Genomic DNA, 17116 nt, shown 5'->3' on the forward strand with positions numbered 1-17116 from the left:
GTCAATTAGTTGTGCTGTATAAGAATATCTCATATGCAAGATCCATAGCTTCTTACAGCACCAATGATTGCAGCAGATAGTGCTGTTGAAGAAAGGAAGATGCACTTATTTTTCATATGGGAAAAAGAAGAATATATTGTGATAAGACGATGAACAAGGCCATTTATCTAGAAAACTCGTAATAGAGTTACAAACTACAGAGAGGTGTAGAACCTACACTGGGTGGACTCTTCCTGAGTTAATAATTAATCTGATAACAAAGGTTAGAGAATCACGTGGACATTGTAAAAGCTCTGCTAGACTATCAGTTTTGTTCCATTATATTTCTTCTATTCCCACGTTAGACCTGCTGTTCTTTCAGGGATTGCCATTTTTTGGCTGCCGTCTCTGTGCCTGCAGGATAATCAGTGGACTTTTCCACCAATTTTAGCTTCATGAAGATGTCCAAACTATACTATAGTCCTTAGTTTCTGCAGCTTTATCTAAGAGATAGCTTACTGACTGTTCTTCAGCAGCATTGCAGGAGCATTTAGTTTTGCTGTGAGGCCAACTATATATGGGGCATCCCTGAAAAATCGGACTGACAGTATCCAGCTGCCTTTTATGGGTTTGGGGCTGTCCTTTGGAAGTCTACTATAAAGGGCAGGGTAGTCAGTGTGGCCCAGGGCGCTTGCATGGAAGTATTTGTACAGAAACTCAAAACTCGCTTATTCCTGAAGCGCTACTGAGCAGCAGAGCTGCAGCTCAGGCTGGGAACTGAGTGCCAGAGACCTTTTCCCTGTCTGGGGCTGACTGCCTCCCACAGATGCAAGTCAAGCTGTAAGCAAGTGGAAAAAATGTAAATTGGGCCTTATGGTAGTGTACCTGAGGGTAACACTATTGACGTGTGGTCAGACAGAGTTGAAAGTTAACAGCAGAGTTGTGTAAGGAAGGTCAAAGCAAATTCATGGCGTTTATACTAATTTAGAGATCAGCCTACTACTGTATTTTTTTTACAGCATATCATGGCCTTCCGCCCTTGAAGGAGAAGTGAATAGTTATTCACAACATTTCAGATATCTTGTAAGTCGTCAGTTCAGGACAGTAATAACAGCAGGCTTTTTGCTAGCTATTACAGCTGCTAGTTCTCGGTCTTTTCTCGGAGCCCCGTGTGACTGAAAGGCACCTTTCCCCAAGCCATCTTTTACGCGAGCCCTTTATGAACGAGTCCTTCATATCTTGACAGCCCGGTGTGCCCTCCCAGCAGGTGGCTGTGCTGCGGCACGGCTGTCGTGCCCGAGCACCCTCCTCACCGCCGCCCTCAGGGCCGCCCCCGCCCCGCCGCGGCCGGGCGCTGGGAGCGGGCGGAAGGCGTTGAAGCCGTTGGGCCGGGCCGCGGGGCGGTGACGCCGGGGGGCGGGCGCGAAATGGCGGCGGCGGCCGGTGGCAGCGCGGCGGAGTCAGCTCGCTGCTAGGCGCCGGGTGAGTCGGGAGCCAGGGGTGGGCTGAGGGCTGGGGGTGCCCACACGTCTGTCAGTCTGTCCGTCTGTTTGTCCGTCTGTCCGGCCGTGGTGGGGGGGACGGGGCTCGCCGGGGCGCCCCGAGGCGGTAGCGGCCGGGGTTTGGGGTTGGGGTGCCGGGGAGGCGGCTGCCGGTCGCCCCGCGGCTCCGGGGGCTGCAGCCCGGGGACGGCGGCGCGGCTGGGCTGGGGTTCGCTGCCTGCAGGCAGCCGGCGGTGCCCTGCTCGCTTCTTTGCCCCCTCCCCGCCGGAAGCCATGTCTGCCGTAGGACGGGATCCAGCCCCAGTTACCAAGTCCCCACGGACTTCTCTAGAGGAAGGCGTTTTCTGTGGGTCATAGAGCGATAGTGTAATAGCTGCCGCCCTCGCTGTTTCCTTTTTTTTTTTTTTTTCTTTTTTTTTTTCCTTTTCCTGAACTGTGCAGTGTGAGATATCAGGGCAGTAATACATAGCTGTTTCGATTCTGAACGCGTAGTTGAGGAACCATATCTTAGTGTTGCAGACTTAAAATTTGGCATCATAGAATTATAGAATACCCGAGTGGGAAGGGACCCACAAGGATCATCGAGTCCAACTCCTGGATCCCCAAAGGACAGCCCAAAAAATCAGACCCCCTGACGTTCGCTGACAGCGGTTCTGCGACAGAAAGTTACAGCAGAGCCCTGTGCTTCCTTTCCCAAAACCTGCGTGGCCAAACACAGCCTGACTCGCAGCTTCCCCTCATTACTGCGACCCTTTCCATAAAACATACAAACAAATCGCTTTGCCACAGTGCCCCTGGTCTGCCAGGAGCAACAAGGGTGGGCAGAAGAGCTCAGGCGTGTGCTGCTAGATCCTAGATATGGTCCTGTCCCATACCCTCGTTTGGTAAGGTGCCAATCGCAGTCACGCACCAGGGGAAGCTTGGTAAGCAGGCTGCAGGGCGCAGGACTGTAGGTCTGGGTTTTGTTTGTTTGGTCTGCTACTAGACTTGTCAATGCTGTAGTCAGAATTCTTGCTTATTGTGATCTTGAGTTCCTAATTTTAAAAATGAAAGTACTGGAAGTTGCCTGCTTTGGCACGTTCCTGTTGTGAATTGACAATGGTATCCCATGGGGCACATCAAAAGGTGCAAAACATTTGCATGGTGTACGCTGGGCATATAACACCTTGTGTTTTCCTAAATGCACTCTAGACCCTCATCATAAGGAGAATTACTGGCCCACGTCACCCACAGGACTAGCCAGATGTTGCAGTGGTCTGCGCTGCTGAATCATTGCAGAAGGTTCATCCCAGGTCTCTGTGGAATAGAGCACAGACTTTTTATTTACTTTTTATGTGGCTAGCAATTTTCACACAATGACAATACTAAAAACATCTCCTTTGTCTTTTTTTTTTTTGCCTGCCACTTTTCACCACCCAGTTGGCTTGCTACCATAAGGTATTTCTCCAGAATATGCAAGAAATAATTGCCTAGCAGTTTTGGAATTGGCCCATGAATTTTGGTCACTTCGTTAGAAGACTTGATGAAGAAATTACAGTGTAGCTGGATATACTCATAAAATGTTTTTTTTTTTTTTTTCCTTTTCTTTTTTTTTCCTTATTAGTTCTGTGCATTTAATGCAGGTTTTGTAGACTTCTGTAGTTATTTGTGGAGTTCAGGGATTGTGTGTGTTGGAGGAAGAAGCAGAAAACACTCTGTGCTTCCCTGCTGTGTCTTTGGCTGGTATCTCTTATCTGTATGTAAGATAAAACTGGAAAAAGCAAGTTCAGCCACTAGGGCTGGTTGCCCTTGAGCAACCTGGGAATAGCACAGGAATTGGTAAAAGAAAGAGAAATGGCTGTTTACTTCAGGAAAATGTGTTTGTGCTTTGTGTCTTTTCGCAGTCTACAGGCAGGTGTCAGCTGCAAACGGACAGTTGACGGTCACCGAGTTATCAGTGTTGCCCTGTGCAATAATGGTATTTACGTGGGATTCTGCCTCAATATACATGATCAGGAAGCATCTGATAAAAACGTGTATTTATGTGCACTTTCCCTTCCTAGGGTAGCATGTTTTGTCTTTAACCAAGCTTCTAACTTTGATATTTGGAAACTCCATCAAATTTCTTGGAAATACAGTTGCATTTTTTCCTATAGATTTTAACATTATACCTTGGAGGGTTTTACTTCCTGTAGTGTCACTTTGTTTCTTTCTAATTAAAAGTTTTGGCTTTTCAAAGGGATTCCTGCTTTGGTGCAGCCTGATCAGCGGACCTCTAAATACGCTCTGACAGTGATCGCCACAGGACTGACAGACTTAAACTGGAGGAGGGAAGATGATGTCCTTGGATGGGCCACAGAAGACAATCATTAACCCGGTAACTCTGCAACTATGTCAACAACTTCTCCCTCAGGAAATAGGATTTTGCTGTTTTATGCCAGTAGTTAGCAAACACTCCTGCTCTTTTGTACAGTGAGGTGTGTTACTGAGAGCTGTTGGTGTTGCTCAGGTATTTGAGGAAGAACCTCAGGGACGGCTCTGATATTCTCTCGTATTTCTCTAGTATCCTCATGCTCTGGGACAGTGGCATCAAGCCAGCATACTTTTCACTGTGTCTTTAAAAATGCAGTTCTTTTGAGTCTACAGGAGATAGCATTTTAACGTTCTGTCAGAAATACCAAAGTCTGCAAAGAATCTCTGTGGAGAGTACTGTACCACACACCTGCACAGAACTTCCATGTCTGTTATAGCTTGTCATTGATACAGTCCAGTGCCCTCAGAGTGTCTGATTGTTCGGTCCTGCTGCTTGCTTGTTGCTTGCAAAGTGGACAGACTTAACGGATGATGGGGGAGTAGATTCAGCCTTCCTTACAAGAATCACACGATCATTTATGTTGTAAAAGGTCATCATCAAGTCCAGCGGTAATCCAGTTTGGAGAGGAAGGAAGGCTGTGTGGAGATGAACTAGAAGCTGGAAGGACTGAATTGCAAAAGCAAGGGGAGGATGGAAGTTACAGATGGGGATTTTGGTGGAGGTGGAAAGGAGGTGTGAAGAGGAGGTTTAGAAGGTGTATAGGTGAAATTCTCAGTGTAAGGAAAAGAGGAAGACTTCATCAGAACTGGATGCCTGCAAGGGGACTGATGAGTGTGGTGGGTAACAAGACCAGGCTGGAGAATTCAGAGGGATAAAACTAGGGCTTAGTGGTCAAGAGCCTTGGATGGAAATAAGAGTGATCATTTTGGATTGGAATGTGGAGACAGAGGTGGGACAGATTGTGCAGATGATTTCCGGACAGCCTTTGGACAAGGTCCTGAGCAGCCCTCTCTAGCTGACCTTGCTTTGAGGAAGGCGTTGAGCTAGAGACACCAAGGTGTCTCCTAACCTCCTCTGCTTCTTCTGAACAAGCTGAAGGGAAAGAAGTGGGAAGGGGTTTGTAGTGCAAGCGGGGAGATCAACAAAATGGACTGTGCCCGTGACAGCAAACTTGAAACAGGACCTAATTGTCTGTTCTTCATATATGGGTCATACTACTTTGCTGTTTGTACAAAGTCTCTTTAACTGGCTGGTTCTGTCACTGATGGACTGTGTGAGCTGTTGCATGTGTGATGCTCACTGAGCTCTAGCTTCAGACGTGCCGTTTGGCTGAATGTGTACCTGTGTGAAGCCACCAGATGCGCTTACTAGCGCTGTGACTATTTCACTGTTTGAACAAATCGTTCCTTAAGTTGCAAAACTGAAGAGCTTTTTTAATGAATTCTTATCTTAGGCGTATTTCTTCACTAATGGACTGTTTTGAATCATCCAGAAAATCCTGCTTTCCCCTTTATGCCTTTTACTCAACCCTGTTGCAATAACAGGTAAAGAAGTTTGACAGGACCTAAACCCCTTCACATTCCAGCTTGCACTCAGGTATCAGAGGGGCTGGGGATGGCTGGGCTTAGATTCTGAGTGATGCCCAATTCAGCACTATAAGCCTGGTGACATTCAGTATGCTGAATTACCATGATCATGGATGCCAAAATAGCACGATACACCTTCAGTCTGGTAGATTAATGACTGGTGGCATTTATTGAAGCAACAGAAGTACAGGTTCTTTAGGATTGCAGGTGATAAATACACAGTTTGCAAAGCACATGCAAATACCAAGGATGTGAGTAACGCAACCAACTACATATAAGGTAACTTGTGAAACAACTCCATAGGGAGTGTTGGGTTATCTGGGGAAGCACTGGGTATAACCGAGGGTATTACCAACTAGGCATCCGTGCGGGGTAGGGAAGAGAGGTTCAGCCCATCAACTGATCCCAGAGGTCAGCGATGTCCTCCTGACTTGTCTGTGATGCTGTCTTCCCTAACATTGTTCCTCTCAAGCCATTTTTATGCCATTTTCTTACTTGTAGGTGGAGCTTGAGTGACTCCAGTCACGTGTCTACATTGTGATTGCTATAAAATTTTCTCTTTTGCTTTAATGTTATAGTCTTAGGGAAATTCAGAGCATATACTTAGCGAGAGGTGGTTGCACCTTGGAGGCAGGTAACCTTTGGGATGGAGGTGTGTTTTGGCACTATAATGGGATTATAATGAGCAAAGGTCACCCAGAGGACATGAATTGGTTATCAGTTTGACTGGGGGTTGGACATGTAACCTATTAGTTTCATCGTACCATCCAGTTCCCCCTCCCTGTGGTGATAGCAGAGAGCCTGGCCGTGGTGTCTTTCTTCACTCTGCTCTAGCCTCCATGCTGTTTCTCTCAGAGTCAGCACGCCAAGCTCCCCTGGCATTGCCAATACCTAAGGTTGCAGGCTGTGTTGCCAGGGGGAGCATCATGGAACAGATTCCTTGCATATCTGCTGCACCCCACCCTGGAATTTTCCTCAGTGCTGAACCTTCTCTTAGGATGTGGACACACAGTCTCAACAAGTCACCTCCAGCAATTATTCCACAAATCCATCTGGCAAGAAATGTGATGCCCTGTGTGATGGGACAGCTGTCAGCTACCCAGCGAGGTGGATGAAAGTTGTGTTATCTGTAATCTGTTGTTTCGTTTATGAAAACTGGCAGATTTTGGAAGCAACTTGATCTTTGAGACATCCCCAACTGTGTTGATGTTGTCCAGTTGGCTTCAAAGGAAACTTCGGGAGGTTTGTAAGAACGCTGGGGTGATGATAGATCCTTTGGTATTGCAGGCATTGCTCTTAACAGGTGAGGAAAAATTGGCAAGAATCTTGAGACATGAAGAAATGACAGGCATGTCCTATGATGACAGAACCTCGTTAAGCCTGTAGTATTACACCCAGGAACTGCTCTATTATGGCCATGCAGATTCCATGTCTGAGCTTCTCAAGAATGGGTGGTCAACATTCTTTTCTATTAAATGCATCCTTTTGGATGGAAAGAATGCAGTCTTAGAGCTTTCCTCTCAGAAAAGTTTCCTGTCATCTTCCACGGTTTTCTGTTATGGTGCTCCCTTTCCTCCCATAAATTCTGGGTGCTCCAGCTGGTGGTCAAGGTAGGGCTCCCGTCAGCATGTCTAAACCTTCGCTGTGGAGCCATTTTGGGGTGTTTGAGGCTTTTATTTTAGCTGACGTGTCCCCATAACTGGTTTAACAACTACTACCATGTTGCCATTTCAGTTCAGCATAATGTACATGTGTGACCTTCCCAAGCTATTGATAAGGATGAGGAAATAGGGTAGGCTTTGAGATAGATTGTGTGCTGCTGGTATCCTAAAGACTATGACCCCTGAGCAGAGTTAGTTCAGTGCACCTTGCTGTTCCCAGCTCATTAGGATATTTTGTAGTGTATGTTGTGCTGTTCGTATTCAGATGCAACTCTGCTCTCTGCCATAGTTGCCTTTTTTTTTTTTTTTTTTTTTTTTCCCATCGCTGTTTTTCACAAGGGAGTAAGAATGAGCGAAAAGACAGCTGCTCTAGTCTGGTATTAAAATCTAGTGGAAGGTTCCTCCAGCTACCAGCAAAGGGCTGACTGTTGTCATTCCCTTGGCAATGACCTGGTTTGAAGTGAATCTCCTTTTATTAAAAGTGAGGCAATAAAATATTGTCATTATTCTTTTTAGAGCTAGAATGAAGGCTATAACTATTTATTTTATTTTTATCTGAGAAGCTTGGTCTGCAATGATGAAAATCTGTTTTTTATGTTTCTGTTGTGGCAGGTATGTAATGCATTTCCAGCGTTTCTTTTAAATGAGGTGCTGGTTGTCTTTCTTTTAATATGCTAGTGCACCACTTAATTGAGTATTAGAATATGATTTTAAAAGCTATATATTTTGCCTCCATCACAAAATGTTATTTCTATCTTTTTTTTCCTTCTTCCAGGTCATTCCGTATGTTGGGACAATTCTTGGTGGCCTCGTACCTGGAGAGCTGATTGTGATACATGGGAGCGTTCCTGATGATGCAGACAGGTAGTGACTACAGTATCACTTCTTGAAATGTCACCAGGTGAACAAGCATGTAATGAACAAACTGTTTCTAGGGAACCTATTTGGGATAGTAAACAAAGGCTTCACTTAAATCCTTGTGATTGTGTCACAGTGAATACAGCGAATTAAGTGATTAATGAAAGTTCTGCGATGAACACTGGAGGATAAACTGATTTTTGCTTTCTGCTGATCCTCTTTCCTCTGTTTTTGCTTTGCCTGCTTTGGCATTTTTTCCCTGTCATAGCATATATCTGTTTATCTGAGGAGGTTACCTGAGACTAACAAAAGTGGTAACTAAATGTCTCCCTTGAAGGAATTAGCTTACACCTGGGGTGAGGAGGTGTGAACTAGTGCTCACACCAAGTATGTAGGTTCTGTTCCCTGACTTCCTGATGTGGCCCAAGGTGCATTCAGTTATTCTGCTGAAGAAGATGGGAGGGAAGGTGGTGAAGGTAGTAGGTGAGGAGCTCAGGTGATATGACTGATAAGCATTGAGTAAATGCTTAAATACTGTAATTCATTGCAAATTGTGAAAACTTTTCATAAATACACAGAAGTTGGATGAATATATTTTTTTCCTTATCCAATAGCTCATTCCATCTGCATGTTCTGGGGTTCAGCAGTAAAACACAAGTGTATTGAACTTGTAGGTCATTTCTTGACAGACTAAGCTGAGTGTGGTTTGTCTTATTTTTTATGTTTAGGTTCCAGGTGGATTTACAGTGTGGCAGTAGTATAAAGCCTCGAGCTGATGTGGCCTTTCATTTCAACCCTCGCTTCAAAAGGTCTGGCTGCATTGTTTGCAACACACTGGAGAGGGAAAAATGGGGCTGGGAAGAGATCACCTATGAGATGCCTTTTGAAAAAGGGAAGTCATTTGAGGTTGCCATCATGATTTTAAAGGATAAATTCCAGGTGAGTTTGCATTGTTCAACTCAAGGGGCCTTATTGGCCAGTTGTCAGACCAATAAATGTGAGGCATTTTGCATACATACAGTATAATTGGAAGTCGTGGTTTCTGTTTTGTAGGTACGGTCTGATTACACAAAAGATTACAAGCTTTTTTTAAATAGGTGATAAGCAGATCAGACCTCTCATTTTGCATGGTTCCCTTCAAAGCCGCATGAGTAGACAAGTAACTGTCTGGCACAGCTAATGGCTATTCCACCTTCCCATACTTACCTGCAAGGGCTGACCATAACAGTAAACCTGTTTTGTGAGTAGTGTAGGACAGTATTTCCTCCCTCTTGGAGGAAACAAGTGCGATGTAGTTCTCTTGCTCTGTTAGACTGCAATAACAGATTCTGTTAGGTTGGTAAAACCACATTCATAAGCGGTCAGAGAATAAAAACAAAGGGTGTGAAAGGTAAATAAATCAAATAAATCTCCCTCACAGTAATGGAAAGAAGCTGATTCATACATGTAGATGATCTGAACTTAGTTGCTCTGAAGTTTCCAGGACATTCCCAGCTCCTGTAACAAAGCACCGTAAACCAGCTGCATGCATACAGTTTGATACATGGATGGTGTTTAATGTCATTTTCCTATTTTTTTCCCTGTCCCTTTAGGTGACTGTAAACAAGAAGCACTTGCTGCTCTACAATCACAGAATTAGCCTTCAAAGAATAGATACTCTGGGAATATATGGCAAAGTGCACATCAAAAGTATAGAGTTTGTTTCTAATGTAAGTTTTATAGACAGCTGACTGTCAAGATTCCATTTCTTTGTCTTACTAAACTACAATTAAAAAAAAAAAAGGCATCTACACAGTCTAAGTTCGGTAACAAGGCACTTCCTCCCCGCTCCTTCCTCTCAGCTCCTAACTCTGCTGGAGAAAGTAAACCAATAGAGAGGAATTGAACAGTTTGTTTTCTCCCCATGCAGAGGGTGAGAGCCTTCTGATGTGAAAGGGTGAGAGAGCAGAAACAGAAGGTGGTAAATAACCAGGGAGGTACAGAACGTAAATGACTTGTCCCTTCTCTTGTCCCTTGACTCCTCTTCCTTCCTGCCAGTCACTGAGGCAGCCTACCTGCTTCTGTGCAATATTCTGTCTCCCCTGCTCAGTCATCACTACGCTGTGGGCAAAGCTCAGGTCTCTTGCTGCTAAATATCAGGTTTGACTCAGAGCAGCAGACTAATAAACTGTTTTGAAGGAAGGTGGAGATCTGGGCCTGGACTAAATAGGGTCCAAGCTTTAAAGATGTGTCTACTCGCTGATTGTTTGTAAAGCATGTGTACAGACTTTTTTTATGGGCCCTGTCACTTGGCCTTGGATATGTTGCTGCAGGAATGGTGCTTCAAAGCTATCTGAGTCCTGTTGTGGAGGACTGACTTCAGGAATTGCTTGGGGGCAAGGAGGTGCCATAGGTTGATTTCTGTCCCAAGCACAAAACAAAGGAGACTTGCTTTAGTCTCTGGTTGCAGATGCTGAATCCTCTGGGGAAGAAAGGAGGGGAGTAGGGTGGTTGTTTCTTTTTTGTCTTTACTTCCAGTGTGTACTCTTCTGAGGAGGAAGAGGGAGGTTATATTGAAATAAACAAGATGAAGATACAGTCTGCCAGAGCGAGGCAGGAATTTTATCTGCGCATGGCCATGTTGTTCATACGATACACAGCAGGAAGGGAGAGGGATGCAGGCGGCTGCCTAGAATCCTAAGGCCCCCCCCTCTGCCCCATCTCTGGGTGACCTGCCATGCTGATGCTCTTACCCTGGTGAGGAAAGCTGAGTGGATATCCTCAGATGCTAAGGGTTAAGAGTGCTCCAACTGTAAGATAAAGATTCAAACTGTAATGAGGTAGTGTTTGGAAAACTCAATTTGTCTTTCAGCAATTGATTTTCAGGACTTTTCCTTGGTTTGTAGGGGTTTGGCTGTCTTTTTCTTCACCATAGCCCTAGGTTTCCATGTTAACAATTTACACTTCAAAGCAGCACAGATCTGTTACATTTCTAACACACCTTTATGTTCTGTGGTGCTAGCAATGACATCTAAATATCTCTTTATATCTCTAAATATCTCTTTTTCTGCAGTCTGTACAAGGCTCACAGCCATCATCTCTAGGAATAACAAAGATAAACACAGAAAATGTACGTATGTTTGTAGAAGACTGAGTCTCCTGGTTGTCTGAAAAACTAGTTAATTAGGTTTGTTTTCTTTTCTAGGGGGAGATGCCAGATGGTTCACAATTTGTAAGTATCTCGAGTAGACTTACAGCAAATGTGGAAAAAAAAAAGAAATAAAAACTTCTCAGTTATTGAGGAAAAAATATGCACAGTACATAGGACTTGAGAATCTACTGGGAAATGATCAGCAGTGAGGTTTTATAGAGATCAATCCTCTTTCTTGCTGCTAGTAAACATGAGGCTATTTGTTAAGGGATACAGAAAACCCAAAGAGATAAACACGGCATCCACAGCCATGAACAGAGGAATAAAAAGTGGGGTACCTGAAGCTTTAAAGGACCAAATCACATCATAATAAGATGTGATGCTTATTTGTTCAAATAAGCATGCTTAGTTTTCATGACTTTACCTGCAAAACAAGCTTGTGTTAAAAGCATTCTGCAGTTGTATTAAGCCAGGTGGCCTTACGTTAATGGGTGTATCTTAGAACTTGTCTGGCTATATCTTCCTCATGGTGATGGAGCCATGCTTACACTGCGTGTACTTCATCTAGTGTGAGTCTTATTTTTTAAAGCATAACAAGCTATCGGAGAGGAGAGATCAGTATGTCTGTACCTGAACGACTGTGTGATGCAAATTTAAATCAGTGCAGAGTTTCATGCTGCTTATAATACATTTACTCAAACCAGTTGGCAACTCTCAAATGCATTAAGTTGTACAGTGGAGTGTCTGGTGCCAGATCAAGCTTAGGTTTCCTCAAGACACTTTTTTGGTGCTTACAAGTGGCATGACTCTGGATTAAGGCATGTATAGTGGCAGAAATAGCAGTAAATAATGCTTATTTTGAACCCAAATTTCTAGTTAAAAAAAAAAATTAAAAAATGACATTGATACGTTCATCTCCATATAACTTTTTCACTACAGTTTCAGTATCCCAGATTGTATTAGTAGAAAAAAGCTGAGCTGTGAGTGCAAACTGGAAACTGTAGGCCAAATTTCTTCTTGCCATAGTAAAGCTCAGCTTGTATGTTGAAAAAAGTAAGTCACAGTCAAGTTTTTCACTGCTGATGAACTTCCAGGGTGTTCCTTACATTGGGAAACTTGATTCTGCACTTCGTCCGGGATGCACCATTGCTATTAAAGGAGAAATTAATAAAAACCCAAAGAGGTAAGTGTTAGTGATTTTTTATTATTTTGTTTTGTTTTATTTTGCTATTAACTGAGCTGCTTTTGAGAATTTGTAGGCTTTTCCATTGCCTCAGTGTATCCTTACTCGCAACTTTGCATCTGGAATCATCTGAAGCTAGTGTGGTTTTCTTAGGAACCCGCAGGATGTTGTTTTAGAAAGGGCTGTTCTTTTGAACAGCTCCACTGAGAAAAATCAAGGTAAAACCTGATTGTCTTTCCTGCTTAATCTGCATCCTTCACAAGGTTGCATGTCTGTTCTGGATTTCCATTGTGCATGGCATGCAAGCACAATTGGCTAAAGTCTTGGTAAATAGCACGGAATACTTGATCATGTTTATAAACTGTTGGTGTAGTAAAGTTTTAAAAAATATCTTCCAGCTTTGCAATAAATCTGAAATCAAGTGAGTCAAAGGACATAGCACTGCATCTGAATCCCCGAATGAAGAATAAAGTTTTTGTGAGAAACTCTTACCTTCGTGACAGCTGGGGAGAAGAAGAAAGGGAAGTTACCAATTTCCCTTTCAGTCCAGGGATGTACTTTGAGGTAAGATGAACTGAAACACAGCATCAGACTTAGAATTCTGCCAAAATAAGAGTTTGTGTTAGCGCTTAAATGTTATGCTGCTAATACTGTTTAAGTAAGAGTGCTGTTCTTGCATTTCCACGTTTTGAGAATGTTAGGGTTAAATAGGACCATAGGAAGCAAAGATCTGACTTGGTTTTAATGACAGCCGTCTATTCCTGTTTTCTTATAAGTAGTTGCAAGATTTCAGCGTAGGACGAAGTTCCACATTTTTTTAAAACGCTCCTTTTGCACGAAGGACTTTTTGTAACAGAAGCAGGGCTCACCCAAGTTCAAGCTAGGAACTTAACTGTTCCTCTTCTCTTTTTTCAGCTGATCATATTCTGTGATGCCCACCAGTTCAAAGTTGCTGTTAATGGTGTTCACATTCTGGAATACAAGCATCGTTTTAAACAACTGGAAAAGATCGACCTGCTGGAAGTCACAGGAGATGTTCAATTGTTAGATGTGAGGAGCTGGTAGTTCTAATTAGTACTAAAAGGATTAAATATATTCCAGTGACAGCTTTTCTGTCAAGTACAAACTGGTGCTGACTCATGCTGAGCCTGCCTTTATCTATGTGGGCTTCTGTATCAGCCTCTCTTGAGTTGGGTGAGTTCCAGAGCTGCTGTGAGAATAACTAACTTCTCCAATAGTTTACAGTATCCTGGCAAGTTAAATCAGTGTGCTCAGATAAATCACGTGTATTACTGAACTTAGCAATATGAAAATACTGCATCATACTGTCTTAACAGTTGTGCTCAGTATGATTAACTACTACTAGTCATTCCTTAATAACATACATTCAGTAAAGTAGAAACTAGAGTTTAGTAGGATATGAAGATATGATTATCCACCCCTAAAGGGATATTGATCAGTCATAGAAAATAGAATTATGAAGTACTCTGTTCTGCTTCTTAATTTATATTAGTGATAACAACCTTTTTAACAGGGCTGGATTAAGCAGACAGTTGAGCCATCAGTTCTCATGAAAGGCAAGGAGGAAATTGATTAGGCTGCTGCTGCAGTCATACCTTCTGTGACACTCACAGTTATGTCAACTCCTGCTTATAGATGGCTTAAATCAAACATTTGGCAGCATTTCTAGCTTTTAGTTCTCCAAAGTAAAACAAATGGAAGTGATTTAGCTAGTTCTGATTGGGAGAACTTTTGAAAGTTTATTTGATCTGAACTGGCTCCCAGCTGTGATGAGATTGCTCAGGGACTGAAGCAGATGTATCTGGCTTTCGTTTTAAAACATGTGAACCCAGGTATTCCAGGCATGGTTTCAGCTGAGCTGAGACTTGGCTTCTGGTCAGTAGAATAGTGAATGAGTTGTTTTTTGGTCTTGTATTCAAATGCTATTTGAAAAAAGTTGTTTCTATTCCATCAGTTTTCTTTACAACTGTCAGTCTTAATTTTTATGTACTTTTTTAAAAAATAAGTTGCTACTGGCTGTTACTACATGCCCAAGGGCTGTTCCTATTTACCTTAACAGCTGCTAAAAGAGCAAAGCAGTTTCAAGGATAAGATGTACCCTAAAAGCCTGTTTAACTACCATGTTAAACGTATAAAAAGCATAAATAAACATGTTTATGAACCATGCTTTTCTCTAAGTGTAGCTAAGTTGCTTTTTTTTGGCCTATTTTGTTTCATCGTACTTGCAGGATAGTAAGTATCTCCAAGCTGAACCTGATTAGAGGACCATTTCCCCATTAAGGAGTTAGCGAACTGCAGTTAAGCCAGGTAGGCCTAGGCCTTGCCGGTGCCACACGTACAGCACAGCCTTCAGGCCGCTGTTGTGCTGTGCATATCCCCTAGCGATAAATGCAGTTGGCTGATTCTTTTTAACAGAGGAGCCTGGAGGCAGCTCCTACTTCGTTATGGCAATTTCACCACCTGGGCATCCTTGCCTTTACCTAAAAGCTGAGCAAGGTGTTCTCATGTGGACATTGTTATTGTTTGACCTGAATATAGTTGTCTTCTTTCTAGACTATCTTGTAGCTACTTCCTCTTCAGAATCTTTAATGACTTCATTTCTCACGTGCATAAAAATAACAGAAAAGCACATTCTCAGGATTGCTGTGCATGCGTCCAGTAAGTATCACGTTTATGTTGTAGCAGCACATCCTCTATACTAAGACAGGAACTGCAGAAACCCAGCACAGCGGGGTTTGTGGGCAGTCTTTCATGTTGTCACTCTGCTCAGCTATCAGAACTTGAATTTAGCTCGCTTCATTTGTAATGTTCAGAGAAAAGCAAGTTAAGGAAAGTTTTATGCCATCAAGTGATGGCATAAAATGAACCCCAGTTTCCAGCCGATCCAGAAATGATAAAGCCAGATTTATACAATATTTTTAATAAAAAAAAAATTAAGATCTTAAATCTGATAAAAATTAGTATGACAATTTGCCTGTAATGCATGGCATGGATGTAGTTAAAACAATTCAGACAACATGTGAGAACAAAGGGGATAAACTTAGAAGTAGCTTTGGAGTGGTTCTCCCAAAATGACTTCCAGTTGCTGAATTGTTTTCTGACACTGTTGTTCAACTTCTTCACATTCATCTAGAAAAAGAAACAAAGCAGGAAGTAAATAAATAGTTATTACAAAGATATCCTCAAGGCTGGAACTGTCTTCAAATGCCAGGTATGAAATTACTGTTCAAAAATCCTTTGTCATCAACTAAGGACTTACGCAAGTTATTTATACTGTACCACTGATCTAAAATACGCAGCCTGGGAGGGTGCGCATAGGATGGAACAATGAAGAAGCTACCGTCATTTAGGTGAACATTAGGAGGGTTTTGGATACAACCCATTTCAGTTTCTATCCTGCACAGCTGAAGCTATCATATATGAATTCTTATTATTTATAGCAATTATATTGTCTGAATCTTTGAATTATGTGGCCTTTGTTCTTTTAGCTTATAGGCATTTGTCTGCCTTCACTAAGACCATTTTAAGAATATTACCTTCCATAAGCTCAGCTAAGAATGGAATAGATTCTGGTAGCAGGACCAGGTAGTTCTCCTTGAGTTTCTCTGCAACTTCTAGCAAAGCAAGCAGAGCTGCAAAGCGGACCTAAAACAAAAGAGTCTGTGTAAGGAAACAGTCAAATGTCCCAAACTTCTTTCTATCTCCTAAAACACATGTAACTTTTAAACTAGCTTTCCTTACTGAAGCAAAGTGTTCAGGGGGAGGTTTTTTTTTGTTTTGTTTTGTTTTTTTTTTTTTGTTTTTTTACTTGTACTGGGTTAAGTCCTGCTGAAACAGTGGAACAGAGTGGCATTGGAAAGGGAATTTAAAGACTGTTCTATCAGCTAACTGCTAGCAATATAACCTGCTTCTTGCAACTAACTTTTTATTTTACTCTATCTTAATCCAGATATTAAGTTACTTTAAAAATATACTCCCCCTGAATATTTGTAACCAGTCAAATAGATCATGACAAAGCTCTATATATTAAACAGGTCTGAAAGTTGATAAGTAACTATCTTACACTTTCTAAAGCACCCTTTTCTTTACGTACAAACAGGTTAGCTCTTATTCAAACAAATACCAAATCTAAAACAAACAAACAAATGAAAAAATAAAATCAACAGTATGGAAGACATCTACTTGTAGAAAATTAATGGCTTAGAGGAAAAACAGACGGATGCATTGCATGCATCTCGGGAACTTGGTGGTAGAGTAGTAAAACATCAGTGGTCTAGTAGCCTAACTTTAGAAGCTAGTATTTTAACAGTGAGTTAGCTAATCCACTTCTATTTTTGGGACACAACATTTTCTAATGCAACAAAGAAAAAACAGTTCAGATTGTATTAACTCCCAACCTTAGAAGAGGTATGCCTCATTTTCAGCAGGATGTGGTAATTCAGTGGTTTCCAAAGAGAATCATCTGCCATTGCCACTGAAAACTGCGCTAGGCAGGGTACCAGGTGTGCTGTCACTCTTTCCTGGAACTTCTCATCTCCTCCAAGCATATTTTCTAGCTGTGGAAACAAAATGCTTGTCAGACAGATCCAGGATCAGATAAACCCAGCCAAAAATGCTGCTTCTAGCATAGGCTTTCAGGTACTCAGGAGATGGGTCAAAGAGCATTAGTGGGAGGGCAGTGGTCTGCACGAGTTGAGTAATGTGCATGAACCTTGTGGAGTAAAGAAGTTTAGAAAGATGATAAAAGAATTAGTAAACTAAAGCATCAGGTGAAGCAGTTAATACTGTCTGTAGCTGAAAGAATGAATTAATTCTCCCCTTTCTGTGAAAGGAGAGGATTGATAGTTTTAAAAGAAATCCTCATATGGAAAAAATATTTGATATGAATTGCTTTTCTATGTTT

General features: G+C 42.3%; 2 protein-coding genes across 4 annotated transcripts in view; one reads left to right on the forward strand and one right to left on the reverse strand.

Moving 5' to 3' along the window:
- The first annotated feature begins 1386 nt into the window (after window positions 1-1386).
- Window positions 1387-14365, forward strand: LGALS8 (galectin 8). 2 transcript variants are annotated; one of them, XM_084283734.1, is made up of 10 exons: window positions 1387-1461; window positions 3700-3837; window positions 7797-7885; window positions 8608-8818; window positions 9472-9588; window positions 10932-10988; window positions 11064-11090; window positions 12104-12192; window positions 12591-12756; window positions 13108-14365. In XM_084283734.1, the coding sequence occupies exons 2-10, from the start codon at window positions 3796-3798 to the stop codon at window positions 13255-13257; spliced, it is 948 nt and encodes a 315-aa protein (XP_084139860.1). In that variant the 5' UTR covers window positions 1387-1461; window positions 3700-3795; the 3' UTR covers window positions 13258-14365. The 2 variants fall into 2 exon arrangements, with proteins under 2 accessions (XP_084139860.1, XP_084139861.1); XM_084283735.1 differs by lacking the exon at window positions 10932-10988.
- Window positions 14366-15123: 758 nt separating this feature from the next.
- Window positions 15124-17116, reverse strand: part of HEATR1 (HEAT repeat containing 1) — a 39115-nt gene continuing 37122 nt past the window's right edge. For both annotated transcript variants that reach the window (XM_084284948.1, XM_084284949.1), the window contains 3 exons: window positions 16611-16769; window positions 15750-15858; window positions 15124-15342 (listed from right to left, as the gene is read on the reverse strand). In XM_084284948.1, the coding sequence (XP_084141074.1) occupies window positions 15254-15342; window positions 15750-15858; window positions 16611-16769 (357 nt within the window). In that variant the 3' untranslated portion in view covers window positions 15124-15253. The remainder of the gene's footprint in view (window positions 15343-15749; window positions 15859-16610; window positions 16770-17116) is intronic.

This window comes from Netta rufina, assembly GCF_964035555.1.
Source record: "Netta rufina genome assembly, chromosome: 3".
Classification (NCBI taxonomy): Eukaryota; Metazoa; Chordata; class Aves; order Anseriformes; family Anatidae; genus Netta; species Netta rufina.

Coding starts and splice junctions, on each gene's coding strand:
- LGALS8 (XM_084283734.1), top strand. CDS start 3,796: ATGATGTCCTTGGATGGGCCACAGAAGACAATCATTAACCCG. Junction 9,589..10,931: donor GTATAGAGTTTGTTTCTAAT/GTAAGTTTTATA, acceptor CTTTTTCTGCAG/TCTGTACAAGGCTCACAGCC. Junction 11,091..12,103: donor TGCCAGATGGTTCACAATTT/GTAAGTATCTCG, acceptor ATGAACTTCCAG/GGTGTTCCTTACATTGGGAA.